Genomic DNA, 17391 nt, shown 5'->3' on the forward strand with positions numbered 1-17391 from the left:
TTAAGAAAAGTTATTTTTCTAATTTACCCTTCCTCTCATGACTGTCCTCTACAAACATTTATATCATTCTCTCTTACTAAACTGCACTAGTCTCACATCTCTACTTTCATAGATTAACTACAAACAAAAAAACTTGATTTTTGGATAAATCTATCAAATTATATTTTGTATTCATGGATTCTGCTCTTGAAAAGGAGATATCCATTCTGAAAATTAACTTACTGATTTCAAAATTGAAGACCGATAATAATTTTCCATCACTAATTGAGATGATCCAAGGAACCATCTCAGTACTCAGAACACAGAAATGTCCCAGCAGATGAGTTTCCTTCTCTATTCACTCATACTGGCCCAGATGCCATCCCTTTGACAGCTGCAGATTGTGTCCCTCCATCCTGGAGCAGCATTCTCTGTCTGATCCAGGCCATATATATTTGACCCTCCTCTGATATCTTATAGTGCTTTTGTCTGTCCTTCTGTTGTCATTATACCTATTCTCTATGTGTATAGTTTATGTCCTTCAAATTATCTTCAGTTTCATAAGTGCACATGCATAACCCTAACCTCTGCTTATACAGTCCATAGTACCTAGTGTGGTGCGAGTGGAAGAGTACCCTTTCACAGAGGGTAAGTGTCAGGTAAGAATGACAGCCAGATTTTCACCCAAATTCTGCAACTTGTCCTAGCCAAATCTTTGAACCAACATTTTACTTAGGCTTCTTATTCATAAATGGAATTAATACTTATTTAATCTATCTAATTTGCACAGCCATTGTGACAAGCCATGAAATAAAACATATGAAAAATATAGATGCACTTTAGAAAGAAGTGCAATTTGAAACTGCCTTGCTTTCTGGCTCAGGTCTGTTATGATGGAAGGCACTGTCATAAGTTCTCTCCACCTGTCATTTCACTCTAGAATGTAATCATGATTATGGGCTCCCTCATACAATAAGAGAAAAGCTCAGAGATATTAAATAACTTGCCCAATATCTACAACTAATAGGTAAAAAAACTATCCAAAATGTGAGAACTCACATTCAATTGAAGTGTTCATAGATTTAACAGATTTCACTTCATACTGATCATGTAGATAAGCTTTAGAGAAGTGAAAGTACTAGACACAGAAAAAATAAACTTTTATGAATGATTAATTCTCTAAGTTGTATGAATCAAAATGTCTTATGAATTCAAAACAGATGATGAACATGAGATTGATAAATTGAGGCAGTAAGTGACATTCTAAGGGCTGAAAATAGCACAAGCTTAATTCCAGTACATGGATCATCTGCTTTCTATGTCAGAGCTTTTCATTATTCCTATGAGTATTATTTAAAATGAGGATTTTTAATATCATTACTCTTCATTTAAATACAACTTATCACTAAACTGATACATTTACATATTTCAAGTTGCCTTTATCTATGTAAAACTATTTTCTAAAAAGTGACCCATGATCCCTATAAATTATCTTCATTCTGTCTCTAAATCTCAATAGATAGAGGTAACTCTATTTCAGTCATTGGAAGAACCTCTTCCTCTTATCAGAGTTTTTCCTGATATGAAGCCTTGAGTATGTCTAGAAAAAGAAAGAAAAAAATCTTCTCCAGTCATTATACATATTGATCTTTTAGTTTAAGAAATTGATATTATTATAGCAAATGAGCTAAATATAATGTATCTTAAACACCATGCATTCTTTAAAAAGATACAATGAAATATTTTCTATTCTTAATATACAATTTCATTTTCTTTATTATAGAGTGAAAATCAAAAATCACAAAGCAGAGTGCAAAATTCCATAATTTTAAGATTCTGCACCCAAACTTTTAGAATATGTCACCTATACCTCATTTAATGACCCATTTTTAAACCTTACCATAATGAATCTAGATAAGTATTCAATCAAAGTGTTCATAGATTTAACAAATTTCTTTTTATACTCATAAGGTTTATATGGCTTTACTTAATATCTAATCAAATAATTATAAGAACTAGTATACCTGTTATAAAATGTTTGAAAATAAACATAACTGATCTGATAAACATAATTCAAGTGGTGAAAGTGGAAGTTTACAGGCACTTAGAATTACAACTTAGCCTATTGTCCCCAAGAATTTTACCTACCACAGGCAGCAATTGATATTAAGAAGAAACACATGAAATATCAGAAAGCTGGCATCATTATGCAGAAAAAGCTATACTATTGGGAAAATTTATAGAAATAAATATTTATATCAAACAAAATAAAAAATTTCAAACAACCTCATGATTTAATTCCAGGAATAAGAAGAGCAAGAACCAATGAAATTGAGGCTCATGCCTGCATTTTTAAAATTTTATTTATCACAATTTTAAGTCTCAAGATTTCTGTTTATTACTATTCCTAATCTCTATCTCTTTGTTGAATTTCTCATTCAGATCATGAAATTAATTTCCCAATTTCATTGAGTTATTAGTTTGTACTCTTATATCTCTTTATCTTTAAGATCATAATTTTGAATTCATTTTCAAACAATTCAACACTTTTTTTTTTGCTTTTAGTGGAGAAGTCCTTTATTATAGAGTTATTATATTTCTTTAAAATCATCACTTTACCTTGTGTTGACATGCTTCTTTTGTCCCTATGTTGATATTTGTACATCTGGCAGACCAGTTGCCTCTACCAATTTTGCAGGGAGTCTTTCATAGTAAAATACTTTCTCCTAGATATATATGTCCTTGGGGATTGGTTTCATGGGATACATTGGCTTTAGTTCCAAGTGAGCACAGTAATGGAGGGTCCATATATCTTCCTTAGCTGGCAATCAGATTAAGCAATGTCTGTGAGTCTCTCACTGGCTCAGGTTATGGTGCATATAGGATTTCTCTGCTAGCTGGGCTATAGCATTTGTAGACGTGGTAGATTCACTGGTGGCTCTTGGCTTGACACACTTGGCTACAGGTATGGTATACCTATCAATTTTCATGAATTGTGTCATGGCAGATACACTGTGGCCAATCTAAACAGGAAAAGTGTGGCTGTCACAACAGCAGAGGCAAGACATCCATCAGTTTCCTGGGAATTTTTATATGACACTGAAATACAAGAAGGATTAATAGCTGCATTTTGTATTTAGCCCATTAAATATATTTATAAAATAAATAGGCTAAATTTTTGGGTTTTATTCTGGCATGATCAATGAAACATGTACTTAAAAACAGTGATCTCTTTGGGTCTTCCGTATCTCCCCTGCCTATACTTTCAGAGTCTTCTATATGTCATCATCCACTTTCCAATTTTTTTTTCTCCTTAACATTTAGCATCACTCTAATATTAGCAATATTGTAGTTGCATATTGGATTCTATGTTTTCTTCTCCTCTTGAATATGAGACCATGGGGGCAGGAGATCAGGGCCTGGTTTGATGGAACCCTCAGAACCTAGAACAGTGTCAGGAATGCAGTATATGTTCTGTGTACATTTTCCAGATGCATGAATGAATGAGTTATATGAGGATCAACAGTCATAGAATTTGCAAATAATTAATGTTGGTGAGTCTTCTAATGGTAAATAAAATTAAAAGCATCATACCACATGTGCCAGGCAATGATCAATACAATTTGTTTATTTTCACTAATTTATGTTCAAAAGTGTGTAAGTGTGTACCATTAATATAGTTGTTTTACATATAGAGAAACACATAAAGAAGTCTAATACCTTGACTAAGAAGAAAATGCTTAAATGTTAAATCCCAAATTCTAGTTCAAAGTATGAGCTTTATAAAATAAATTGGCTAAATTGGGGTTTATTCTGGGATGATCAGTTAAACATGTACTTAAAAAACAGTGATCTCTTTGGGCCTTCCTTCCCTCCCCTGCATCACTATGATACAGTGTTACACCAAAGAGAGCCATCTGAAAAGGAAGAATATTAGATAAGACAAGATTCAGTTTCAGTGAAAAATGTTTCCATTCCTAAGAGCAAAACAGCTTCACAGGGACAAATAACTTATGGGACTTGCCCAAGAGATTCAGGTTAGGGCAAGGGAAGAGTGGTTCAAAGCCTCCAAGAATAAATCACTTTTCTGGATATCACTACTTAATGATTGGGTGATAGTACACTGTGTGAGTCTAATTGTGTAAGTACTTTCTCATTCCTTATTCTCCAAGCTTCAGTCCTGTCCTACTCTAAGTTATTCCTGGTAGTAATGAAAAAAAGTTTCGAGGATGCACACCCTAATGAAGTCTGAATTTCTGAAATCTGTGTTCTTCTTTACAGAAGCATGTATATGCACGTATAGTGGTTATTTCTCAATATGTGTGCACACCCTGCTGAAAGGGAAGGTGGAATATGCTTTCAGTTTCATATTACATCCGAGGGTAGGAACGAAAAGACATGGCTGGTGAGTTTCTTTTTTTTCCCTTTAAAACAACTGGTCTTGGGGAAGAAATCATTTTGAAAGAGTCTGGCTCTATGGAAGCTTGCATTAGGTTTTGTGAATGCTTAGTGAGCAAAATGAGGGAGAGGGAGGAGGAACAGAAGGAAAGAAGACAAGAAGATTTTCAAAGTTGTCAGAAAGGAAAGGCAAGAGTGAGAAAGGAACTAGTGCTTTACTGGCATCCTGCTGTCATTTTGCAATCTTACTTCTCAAATGCCATTAAGCCTTAGAAAGGGAGCAGAATCAGAACAGGATGAGTAACAGAAGCTGTTTCCCCCAAAGAAACTGGGTTACTATTGTCTCATTGTTTTATTATTCAGATTTGAGGAAACATGGGACATGAAAGGATGACCTCTGCTTTTCAGGTACTAAGAGAGGGACAGTAGCTCTTAGTCTTCAGGCCACTCTATGTGCATATATGGGTGATATTGAAGGGGAAAAGTAGCACAGCAATAGAATAAGAGACAAGACTGAAGTGTGTGGAGAGGGATGTGTTATTGATTAAATCTAGACAATTCTTCATTAATGGTGAAAATGAGGCTGTTTCCTTGACTTGTGAAATTCCTGTGCTTCAAACAGACAAAATTCTGAAGGAGAAGAGGAGGCTGTTTATCCAGTCAGTGGAAGCTGGCACAATAAATGGCTTGCTGGATGAATTATTAGAGAAAAGAGTGCTGAACCAGGAAGAGATGGAGAAAGTAAGAGCTGAAAATGCTACAGTTATGGATAAGGCCCGAGCTTTGACTGATTCTGTCATTAAAAAAGGGCCCATGGCGTGCCAAATCTTTATCACTCATATTTGCAAAGATGACTGCTATCTTGCAGGGACACTGGGGCTCTCCTCAGGTAAGCGTAAATGACTCAGGCTGAGGTTTGTATAGTCCAAGTGTCTTTGTGCCCAACATCTGATTTCTTTAATTAGTCATGCTTGTTTCCAAGCAGCTTCCTTGCCTTTGACTTCATGCCCCTATTGCATATCAACAGACTGTTTGTTTCTATTTCTCATGCCTTACTGGTCTTTTCTTGCTTGGAGTTCATTTTCTATCCTTAGTCTGTGGTTCACTCATTTGTTGAAGTTCTTGAGAACATTCTTAAAAACTTCATATTAAATGCTCCAGTCTGTAGGCAAGGCACATTTTTTTTGTTGTTGTTTGTTCATTTTCTATAAGTCCAGAGCTCTCTAGGCACTAATGTACTTGTATGACATAAAGGCTTAAGATCTGTAATAAACACTTTATATACATTTTCTCCAAATTTTTGCTTTCTATGAAGAATAAAATATATCTGGGAAATGGTGAAACACTCTGAATAATTTGAATGTTTGTAGCAAAGTAAAGATTTTTAAGTGAATTTTTCTTTCAATTATGTCCTTGAATTTTCTCTCCTAATATCCTCACTAGCACAGTGGCCACCCAGTCACGGATCTCTGTTGCACTTCCCAAAGCTACTGCAGAGGAGAAGTACTTTGAAAGTCAGATGCCTTTTTTTTCTAGGCATTTGGGGAAGTCTTTGCCTATCTAAGCTGACATTATGTATTTCCTGTGTGTAATTAATTTCTTATTTTTCTTTTAATATTTCCTTTTCATTTTAAGCCCTCTTCTATCCCTTCAATTAAAGACAACCAGTACATGCCAATAGGGTTCAGAAATGATTGTAGAATAGCCAAGATGTCATCTTCTTTGCTCCTATCCTGTCAACCCATAGTTCTTGAATTTCAGAGCTACTTGCATAACTCACTGTGGCTATTCTGTTACCTGAAATCTGCTGCTCTCTTGTCTTCAAACAGACAATACTATGGATTCTGGTAGAAATATGAACAATAGGTTTGACTGATTTTACAAAAACCCAAATAATTAAATTGTAGGTTTCCAACATTTTCCTCCTCAGAGTAGTTAGTGCTAATGATACTAACAAGGAGATTTGATTTACCTGGGAGACAGTAGGGACCGGTAACAAAACTCCTGTTACCAACATAAATGTGTGCCACCCTTTGTGTGCCACCTGGAGTGGCCAGCAAGAGTGGCTTAGTGATGACAGACCTATGTTCACATCCTGGCTCCACCACGTTTTACACTTAGGAAATGATTCAATCCTTCTGAAATAATGTGTTAATGAGCTATATGAGCTAATGAATTAAGGTCCAGTCCATAAAATCTCCGTATTACTTATTATTGTTATTAAATTTATTCTTATTTTTGGTCACAGTGACAGAATATGGAGAATACAAAGAAAATAGAGAATAAAGTACAGAATATAGAATATGGTTGGGAACCTAATTCTGAGAGTCAAGTTTGCAGGGTATTTTCCTGTAACTTTCATTTATATCCTTTCACTAAATTTATCAAATGCTCTAACCCATGTTTCTCCAGTTTCTCTGGACTATGGAAATATCACTAGTTCACAAGAGTTGAGATTATTAATTTAAGTAAGGAACACATTTGAAAGAGTTTTGAGAATTTTGTGACAAAATTTTATTGATTTTGAATAAAAATTTGTGATTCTGGGTTGATGAACATATCTATGAGAAAACTAAAATACCCTGTGAGTCCAAGTATTTCTCTGACAACCTTCTGCCTAGGATGTAAGTAGACTGCTGAGAAATTCACCAACTTCTCTCACACTGAAACTAGGGTTTGTTCTTCCCTGATTTTGACAAAGGGTCACCTCACCATTTTCTGCTGTGGTAAAACCTAACAAGAGTAAGTGTTCAAATGTTAACTGTCTTGCATCATAGTTTTCTTTAAAACCATAGTCTACTCTCAGACAACTTTACTTTGCACTGATATGTAATGCAGTAGAGTTAACCTCAGGAGACATGTTGAAATACACACATCAAGAAAATTATTGATTCTACAGCCAACGACGTCTCATTTCCACTTTTACTATAGAGCCAAGATCAAGGGAATCAGTTAGAAACATTCTTATGTTCTGCCTCAAATGCTAAGGAACTATACAGCCATCTATACCTAAAGGCCTTTTCCCCCCAGTGATGAGTGTGGTTTCAGGTGAGTCACATGTTGAAAAGGATTAATTATCAATCAGGTCTGTGAAAGGAATTTTCATGGGGAGTATTCAACACCTGGGGCAAAGTTCTTCAAAGATTATGAATTTTAATATCCTTTATCTTTCTTCAGGTCCACAAACTGGAGATTACTTTAGTATGCAAGATTCCCGAGAAACATTTCTTTCCTTCTCAGGTAATCATGTTTTCAAAGGAAGAACATTCTGTAAACCCCATTTTCCTAGTCATTGACTTAATGACATAAACCCAGGGCGAGAGTCCTACAGATTTATCCTATGCCTTTTTCTCTTCTTAATCTACTCTTTTTTAGCAGAAGCATTTCTTGCAATTTCTGAATCTTTCTATCTATCTGTAAAAATGTATGCACCTATGCCTTAAATCCTAATTTCCAACTTGTGTGCCATACCTCACTATTCAAGGGCCTATTAAAGATATTTATTCACATTTTTGCTGGACTTATTTATCTAAACTTTGCCAGAGCTGAACTTCCCCTTCTTCTCCTATCCTGAACAGCTTCCCAGCTTCCAGTTAATTCTGCCTTTGCTAATTGTGTCACCATCACTATTTGTTCACATCTGAAATCTAAGATTCATCCTTGGTTCTTTCTTTTCCCTTACCTCTAACTTTCAAGCAGTGGCTAACTTTTATTGACTCCTCTCTCAAATCTGGATCAGTCTCTGCTTTTTTTTTTTTTTTTTTTTACTTCCACTGCTGTATTTCAAAGTCCCTATTCTGTATTTCAAAGCCGAGTAATTCTCCAGTCATTAAATCTAACTACATTTTTCCTTTCTCACTACATTTATTCTTTCTCTCTTTTTGACTTTTTTCTTCATGATGAAATAAAACCTATTTATTTTTTCATAGTTATAGTCCATCTAACCTTGGTTGGCTCATAGTGTGCAGGCAATAAATAAGTGTTAAATAAATAAGTGTTAAATAAATAAGTGTTAAAAGACCATTTCATTAGATAATATATGTCATAATTATGATTAGATACTAGTAAATTAGGAAAATATTTCTTACATTAACTCTGTTTCAGATCCTGTACTGTTAGAGAGTAATGAACAAGACTAATAATGTTTTTGCTTGGATTGAATTTGCATGAGTACATAAATCTCAAATGAATAAATATTTAGGAATCTCTATCATCAAATTAAAGTTACCAAAGTTTTAGGAATACAAATGATACTATCATACCTGTATAAGTTAAGACAACATAGGATACAATAATAGAGTCAAAATTTTATAATGTCTCACATAGATAATAGAAAATTGTTTTCATTCAAGACAATTTTGAATTGGCCATTTATTGATCAGCAGCCACTCCCTTCCAACTGTTAACCCAGATTCCTAAATATCTTTCATCCCATGGAAGAAAATATCTGTAACATACAATGCCAAAATAATGTGGCCATAACCATCCAGTTTGTACCATTGGAAAGAATATGGAAGGTATCTAGGTTCAGCCTAGGTGCATCACATCAAATGTGCTCACATTACAGTCAGTCACTTGGCTACACCTAACTTCTGGAGTGATTAGCAACATGAACCAGCTGGGTACCATGAAGAAGAGAAGAGCATCTTGCGGTCTCTGTAGATGCTCAGAGTGTGCAGTCTCTGCCACAAAAATTAGTAAAACCTCTTTATTTTACACAATATTAGAGGTAGCACAGAAAAAACTCAGGTATCAGAGGACAAGCAACATCTTAAGTATTTCAGTGCTGTACCTTGAAAATGGTCTCAGCCTTAATGAATCCTGACATGATCAACAGGCACCCTTTTGTTCACTGGTTAAAAATAGAAAAAAAAATAAACCTAAAAACAAAAAGACAATTTTCCTTTTGCATGAGTCCAAACTCTTAAAAAAATTTAGTGTTTTTATGTGCTAGAATGGTTTTCCATTCACAATTCTAGACTAATTTAATCCAAAGGTGATTCTTTTCTCTTAAAAATGAAAGAAACTTATATTTGGAAGAAATTTAGAAACCAGGAAAGCAAGTATTTCAATAAGTAAAAACATTGCTCTGCTGAATCAAATAATGGAGAGTATCTCATACATGTTTTCTTAGATGTTTCATGGGAAGGGATGCTAACCATAACTAAATGCACTATCCCACTACTAAAAAAAATGTAATTCAAACATTTATAGTTTTTCCTACTCTTCTCTAGATTTCTTTATGCAGAAACAGATCACTCATCCCACATAAAAATTATTTCTATGTGTTTTTTTTCAAAACATCCATTCTATTTAGCCCCTTTTCTTGGAGTCAACACCCATTATGATACCTTTATTTACTTTATTAAGTATACAACAGTTTAAGCTCTTCTTTGAGATTAAATGTAATTTCTCATTGTAACATTTCTCTTCTGAACTACAACAGATTGCATTTTTTTTTTTTTTTTTTTTAGCAAGTGCATCACATTGTTGGATGGTATTGAATTTGTGATCAAATGAAAGCCTCGGGAATTTTTGCACATCAACTATTGTGAAAACCCTTCTTAATATATTTGTGTGATCAGTGCTTAGTGAAATGAATCTATTTAGTGTGTATCTTGATTTTAGCATTTATCATTCTTCATTACAGTCCTTATATTCAATCTTGCCTCTCTACCTTACATCTGTACACATTGGAAAATGATCCTGAAGAATGAAACAAAGGCTCATTTAAAAAATATATCCCTGATGTCTACTATCATGCCTGTTATATAAATTAATAGGCAAATATCTATAGTTTATAAAACATTTTAATATAGTTCCTTAAGTCCTCTACCTCTAACTCCCCACAATTTTATTGTAGGCTTTAAATCTTTCAAATAAATTTATACCTTCAATATTTCTAAAATACTGATTGTTTTCTCAGTATTTTTTTAATCATTCATGGTCTTAAGAAACTTCCTTTCTATGTATTTATCAAAAATATTTTTATTATAATGCTGATCCTGACCCCTATATCAACGTACTGGAAGTCTCTGGCTTGGAAAGTGTTCCATTAACAGTGAGCTCACTCCACAACATTCGTGACTAACCCAGGATTGAATTTCTGAGACATTTCCTCAAAATGAGACCATCAGGGATGTAATTATTCATAATGCTTCTTGTCTCTTGCAGCTCCTCAAGAGGTGAAAAGCCACCAAGTTGAGCTCACATCCTCAGGCCCAGGAGGGAGCCTCAAGCTTTGCCCCTTAGAAACAGCGCAAAGGATTTGGAAAGAAAAGTCAACAGAGGTGCTGTGCTCAGAAAATAAAATGAGTGAACCGAAAGACACTCTTGAGACTCTTCTGAAGTGCGGTGGTTCTTCCTTAGAGCCAATTTCCTTGAGATGTTTTGGAGAATAATTGGGCTGCTCCCCTTAAATAGATGATTTCCATCTCTAGAATCCAAGGCTTATATAGAATTCCAAGTTTGGATCAATTTCCTGTGTAAATCATAATATAATAACCGCAACATCAGTGTCTGGTATTGGCTGTGAGTCACACGTTGCTCTAAATTCTTTGCATATAACAATACTTTTAACCATCAAAATAACTCAGTTTAGAGTGCTGAAAACATGCAGGGGATTGTAAAGAAATTTTTTCCAAAGTTACACAATCAGAAAATGGGCAAGTCAGTGTTGAAATTCAGTAATTCTGGCATTAAAACCTTTGTATGTTTCAAAATCAAATTTAAAGTAAGATGCTGAGCTGCCTTTTAGTCACTTGCAAACTCCCAAATTAAGATTCAGTTGCCTTCCCTATTCTTAATCTGGAATTCATGGGATTTGTTTTCTCAATAGGATTAGGGCATGAGAGGCTATTTTAAACATACAGGTTGAATACTGAATTAAAGAGAACAAAACTATTCATCCAATCTCCTTTCTTACAGATTTATCCAATAATGGCTAGGATGACCCGCACTCGTCTTGCCCTCATTATCTGCAATACAGAGTTTGACAGTCTTCCCAGGAGGGCTGGAGCTGATGTTGATATCAGAGATATGAAAATGCTGCTGGAAAATCTAGGATACAGAGTGGATGTGAAAGAAAATATCACTGCTTCAGTAAGGCTTCTAAACTATAAAATCAATAGTCTTATACTTCATACTCCTAAATAATGCTAGCAAGCATGCTTTAGTACCAGGACACTTTGTCTCTTGGCAGTGTATAATCTCAATTTTTCCTTGGAGGGTGCTTGATATTGCATAGCTCCTTCCAATGTAGGTGTCCTTTAGCAAGACCCTGGTGTAAATTTTAAATGGAAAGTGTTCCATCTAAACCGTGCTCCTATGTTTCTACTAGAAATCTCAGTGACTTCCTATAAGCATTTCTTTCTTTACTTTATCAGAGAATTGAGACATGAATTTTATTTTCCATGTCATTTGTTTTCATAGAATTCCTCAATGAATTCCTTAAGTGTCTCTGCATTAGATCCCCAAAGGACAATGGTAGTAAATCACATGGATTAAAATTCATTGGTTTCTTTCAGGACATGACTACAGAGCTGAAGGCATTTGCTGCCCGCCCAGAGCACCAGACCTCTGACAGTACTTTTCTGGTGTTCATGTCTCATGGTATCCGGGATGGGATTTGTGGCACGAAATATTCTGAGAAAGTCTCAGATGTGTTAGAAGTCAACACCATCTTTCAAATGCTGAACACCTGGAACTGTCCAAGTTTGAAGGACAAACCCAAGGTGATCATCATCCAGGCCTGCCGTGGTGGTGAGTCCTGATGTCTCCTAGGACAGGAGTCATCCAACACTGACCTGTGTACAGCTTTATACATCCAATGTCTTTGTGTCTCTTCCTAATATCAAAGAACACCTGTTATTCCCACTCAATGAGAGTGGTTTTTGTGAATTATGTTTCTGGTTGGTAGTTACCTGTTCCATTTTCAACTAAGGATAAATCACTTTTAGTTTTGAGATTTTAATGCTTGGATGTTGTTAGTTTCAGCATTTTGTTAGGTAAGAATTATTGAGAAGATCTTACATGTGAATATGTCACAATAAATTCCACTATTGTGTATAATAATAATGCATGAATTGAAAAAATAAAGAATTATTGGAAAGGTAGCTATTGAGATGAATGCATGTATGTGTATGTGAATAAAAGACAAATAAGTGAATAAGTATGGTTCAACAGGGGTTTAGAGGAGGTAGTTCTCTTGGCAGTTGGTAATAAGCAGCTAGGTAAACTTTGTCTTTCCAGAGAATCAAGGGGTGGTGTGGTTAAAAGATTCAGCAGGAGACACTGAAGGCAAATTCTTACTGGATTCAGAAGACCTTGAAGACGATGGAATTAAGAAAGCCCATGTAGAGAAGGATTTTATCGCTTTCTGCTCTTCAACACCAGGTAATGGGTTTATGTGCAGGATACCTTCAGTGGGGTGGTGACTAATAAAGAATTCAGTCACCTGTCAGAGGATAGTTACCTGTATTTAACTTTGGACAAGGATTTCGAAGACCAGTTTTAGGTTTCATCCAGTAACACTTTCAGTTTCCCTCATCAAAGAGGCAAAATGAATATATATATATATATATATATATATATATATATATATATATATATATATATTTCACTGAAGTGATAATAAGTAAATCCTTCTTCCATGGAAACATATTTCTTCCTGAAATTGTGAGGGATAACAGAAAACTAAGTAAAAGTATATTTACACTGAAGTAAGATTGAAATCCAACTTCACATAGAAAAAGGTCCACAATGTTGGCACCATCAAGAGTCCAACTGCCTAGATATTATAAATTTATAGAAAAATAATGGGGACAAAAAGGTAGACAAAGCATAATTGGACCCTAAACTAGACTGAGTTTTAATTAGAAGTAAGCAGTGTATAAAACAGAACATACCAAATGATTCCAAGTGTAAGCTGTGGAACAGTATTGTGACTATATTCTAACCCTTCTATTTAGTACTTGGTAAATTAGGTCTATTTATTTAGTTTCTCTGGGGTTCCTTTTAATTCCTTACCTATACATGTAAATATAATATCACTGTTCTAAAGATTAAAAAAATAATATATGTGAAATATTGAGCATGCCACAGAGTAAAACACATTAAATGACTTGTTATTAAGGATGTTTCTTCTATAATGTAACTCATATGCATTCTCTTATTAAGGATTAAATAGAAATCATTGAGTCATTGAGTTCGTTTAATTACTGAATTTTGCAACTTTCTGGGACTTACACTCCCTTAGTCACCTCTGATCCTAAGGTCCTGCTTCTGCTCAAAGAGCTTAGTTTACAGATTATTTTCTGTAATGAGATGCCATCCCTCTAGAGATAGCTGGTTCTGTATTGTGCTAACCATGTCTTGATATGGAACTCAGTTATTTTTTTAATCAAAACAATAATGCCATGCAAAAATCCCATACATGTTAAGCTTTATAATAAGGAGATTTCAGTATTATATGTAGTAGTCCTCTGAAATCCTTTGATCCTAGCCTTCCACAAGAAATTTACCTCTGGTAATAATATAATCCTTTGCAGGCTCTGGGCTTCTTGACATCTTTTTGTTGATTTCTGTCTCCTTCTTTTATTTGCTTCTCTCGCTCCTCTTTTCCAGATGACTTCTGAAAACTCCAATTTGGTTATCTTCAGCTTAACTACAGAACCTAATTCCATGTTCCCCAGCATAAATCCCAACACATCATGATGTTTTCCTGAAGAAAATTGTCCATCTACTCCCTTAATTTTATAAAGGACTTGGCAGTGATACCTGCTCGACTCTCTCCTATCTATTTCCTTTAACTGGAGAGAACAAGATAAATCAGTTGTGCTTTTAAATAGAATTTTAACTATTAATGTGCATTTTATCATGAATATTGGCTAAAGGATTTGGTCAGAGAATATAGCCACAATTTTATGCATACTTATTACTATGGCTTTTTCTCTTATGCATGCATTCCTTTGAGTAATTTTTTATATCTCTCCATTACTTCTCTGTGTCTCCTGTTACACATTTAATGTTGTTCCTCTTTAGAAATTCTTAACCCTGAAAGACCTTTTGTCCTCCCACAGGATGTGATTTTTCCCTCTTTAACCCATTCTAGTTTGTATTTTCATTGTGCTGGTACTGTTTTCATTCTGTTATTTTCCATTATATATCCTATAACCTCTCAGACATTCGTGACATGTTATTTCTATTCCTCAAATATCTCTTTGTATCAGAAATTATTATGCTGCACTTTATAGTTGAGGCTGTGCAATTCAAAGTGAATAACTTAAATCAGAGTCATTAAGTAGCACCCCTGAAATACACACTCAATCTTCAAGAACCAATCAATCTTCTCTGCTCAATTCTGTCTTTTCCTCTCTTTCTGCTAGACTTTCAGCTACTTAAAATCAGGGATTATGTCCCACTATGTGCATTCTATACAGATTTTTATTGAGTATTGGTAAAAATATAACCAGGAACTTTAAATATGTTAAAAATTTGGCAAATGGTGTGTAACAAAACAGAACCAACTCAATACCATGCCCCAAGGGGAGTGGAAATGCTAGAGCTACTTCTCTATGTCTAATCAAAATCCTGTAATGAGATTTGGAATGTGATTTTTTTTAACAGATAATGTTTCTTGGAGGCATCCCACACTGGGCTCTCTTTTTATTATGAAACTCATCAAAAATATTCAGGAATATGCCTGGTCCTGTGATCTGGAGGAAATTTTTCGAAAGGTAGGGCTCCAGTTGCTTCTTCCACTCTAGTCCCTGGAGTTGGCTATTCCACATGGAATCTCTGGACATGTTTATCTTCCAATAATTCCATTTTTTCCCCAAAGAAACTCTATGAGGTTCTTTTGTGTGTGGGTATACCTGAAAGCCAGATCTAGTCTGTTATGGTCCACAATCCCTATAAAACAATCATGTATTTTAACTTTCATTCTACCCTGAGTAGACAAAGTCAGTAAACTCTAATTTGCATTTTTTTGTTTATATAATTTATCTTACAGTTTTTCCATTGTAGTTTTTCCAGCTTAATTCAAGATTCTCCACTAAGGGAAAAAAAAGTCTACAGAATTTCCCTTTTCTTTTAGGTTCGATTTTCATTTGAGTTACCAGATGGTAGGGCACAGATGCCCACCACTGAAAGGGTGACTTTGACAAGATGTTTCTACCTCTTCCCAGGACATTAAAATAAGTAAGCTATAACATTATCTGTTTATGTTTATGCATATGCATGTTGGGGGGTGGATTCTGAAGTCCCATGCTAGCCAAGGCTTCTAGGTCTGGTTTAATAAATGGGGAGACACCGAAGGCAGGTCTTTTCTTTTTCCGATCAGGAAGGTTCTACAGAGTCAGATAGTCCTTTCTCAGGGTCAGCTGCTATCAATCAAAAGGTAGTCATATGATTACAAAAGCTCACTTTTGGATGTGCTTTCTTCACCTCCATATGACATAATATTTAAGCACAGTATTTAAGCATAGCATCTGGGCACTATCCTTTGGTAAGTGAGGACTCATGAGTAGAGTGACATCATAACTTGCATGGTATTTAGCAGAACACTTTCTTATACTTGTGTTATTTTCTTTTCCCTAGGAAGCCAGTTTTGTCTTTCTGTACCTGTTTTTGGAGTCATGTCTATTAAAAATAAACATTTCTTTAAACAAGCTAATAAATCTGAGAGAAAAAAAAAGTTTGTCCTGCTTTTGTTTTGATTTTTCTATGCTGGAAAGACAGGAGGTGGAACTTAGAGCAGGTATCAGATTTCTTGTCTTGATTTGACCTACAACAGCTGCACTGGCTAATAGCACCATTCTTTCTTATAATATATATTTGCTTGGCTTTCTGCATTAGTGATGAAGATACAAAGTAGGTAAAGTAACAATGGGTACCTAACTTCAAAAAATCTAGAGTTGAACAGGAGAGGCACACAGAAGTCAGAGAGTTATGACAGCAGCAGTAAAAGCAACTTATCCCAAAATCTGATGTATTCACTGTTGACAGAGTTATTATCAAAACTACTTATTTCTATTCTTTGTTAAGAAATTTGAGACACAAAGTACATTTTTATTTACCCTTAGGTCCCTAGTAAGTTACAGTCTCCTTGAGAAGATAAAACAGTCAACAGACATGAAACAAGCAGGAGACATATATGACACTATGAACAAACACTAGGGTATGATTTCTCTTTATGGTCAAGTGAAAATGAACTTCAAGTGAATCATTCACTCAGTAATGTTCAGTTTGGGAAGGGCTGGAAAAACATAACTTCTACGTGGAAGAAGGAGCCCTTTCTAATTCTAAACTCCTTAGAGTAAAGGTAAATTTTGACCTTTTGAAAAACCTTCAAAGTTGAATACATCCCAGCCCTTTCCCTTGTTGTCATTAATTGTTCCTTCAGACAGACCTGTCTTGTACATTCAGGTGTTCCTTCTACAGCCTGAGACCGCTTCTGCCTTTGGACAGAAGATTTCAAAAAGCAGAGAACAGCTACCCTCAATAAAAATTAAATGTCAGGGCAGTCTTAGGTAGTTCAAGAAAAGCATATTGGGGAGAGAAGAAAAGGGTTACTTCAGAACAATTTCCAGTGAAGATTGAGAAAACAGGGAGACAGAGAGAGGAAGATACTGTCATGAGTAACACAGTCTAAAGAGGAAAGAGAAGCAACATGGTTAATGATATCTGGAAACGAAAGGATATTAGTTAGGTGTAAATCCTTCAGGATGTGTGCTTTTAGTGAGCAGAGGTAGAAATACTGAGAGCAGAGAAGGACTGAGAGCAGGTGTGGGGGCTGTGCACAGAGAAAAGAAAAACAAAGAAAACACAATGCAGCTGTAAACTTATAAGATAATGTTTTGTCATGTCCACTTTATTTTTCTCCTTTCCAAAGAAAAGAACTCGAGTTCAGGACTAAGATTGTAGTTCAAAACTATGAGGCTATTTTGGAAACTACAGGGGACTTCCCGACAAGGAAACAAGAATTCCGAGCAGCAGTTTCGAAATCAATAAATA

General features: G+C 35.1%; 1 protein-coding gene across 1 annotated transcript; it reads left to right on the forward strand.

Moving 5' to 3' along the window:
- Positions 1–4367: 4367 nt before the first annotated feature.
- On the forward strand, positions 4368–16062 carry Casp1 (caspase 1). Its single transcript, XM_076846468.2, has 10 exons — positions 4368–4384; positions 5000–5266; positions 7555–7617; positions 10552–10667; positions 11305–11478; positions 11904–12138; positions 12628–12771; positions 15004–15113; positions 15473–15576; positions 15976–16062. Exons 1-9 carry the CDS (start codon positions 4378–4380, stop codon positions 15569–15571), a joined length of 1215 nt encoding a protein of 404 aa, XP_076702583.1. The 5' UTR covers positions 4368–4377; the 3' UTR covers positions 15572–15576; positions 15976–16062.
- Positions 16063–17391: the final 1329 nt, after the last annotated feature.

Source organism: Callospermophilus lateralis, chromosome 2, assembly GCF_048772815.1.
Source record: "Callospermophilus lateralis isolate mCalLat2 chromosome 2, mCalLat2.hap1, whole genome shotgun sequence".
NCBI classification, from domain to species: Eukaryota; Metazoa; Chordata; class Mammalia; order Rodentia; family Sciuridae; genus Callospermophilus; species Callospermophilus lateralis.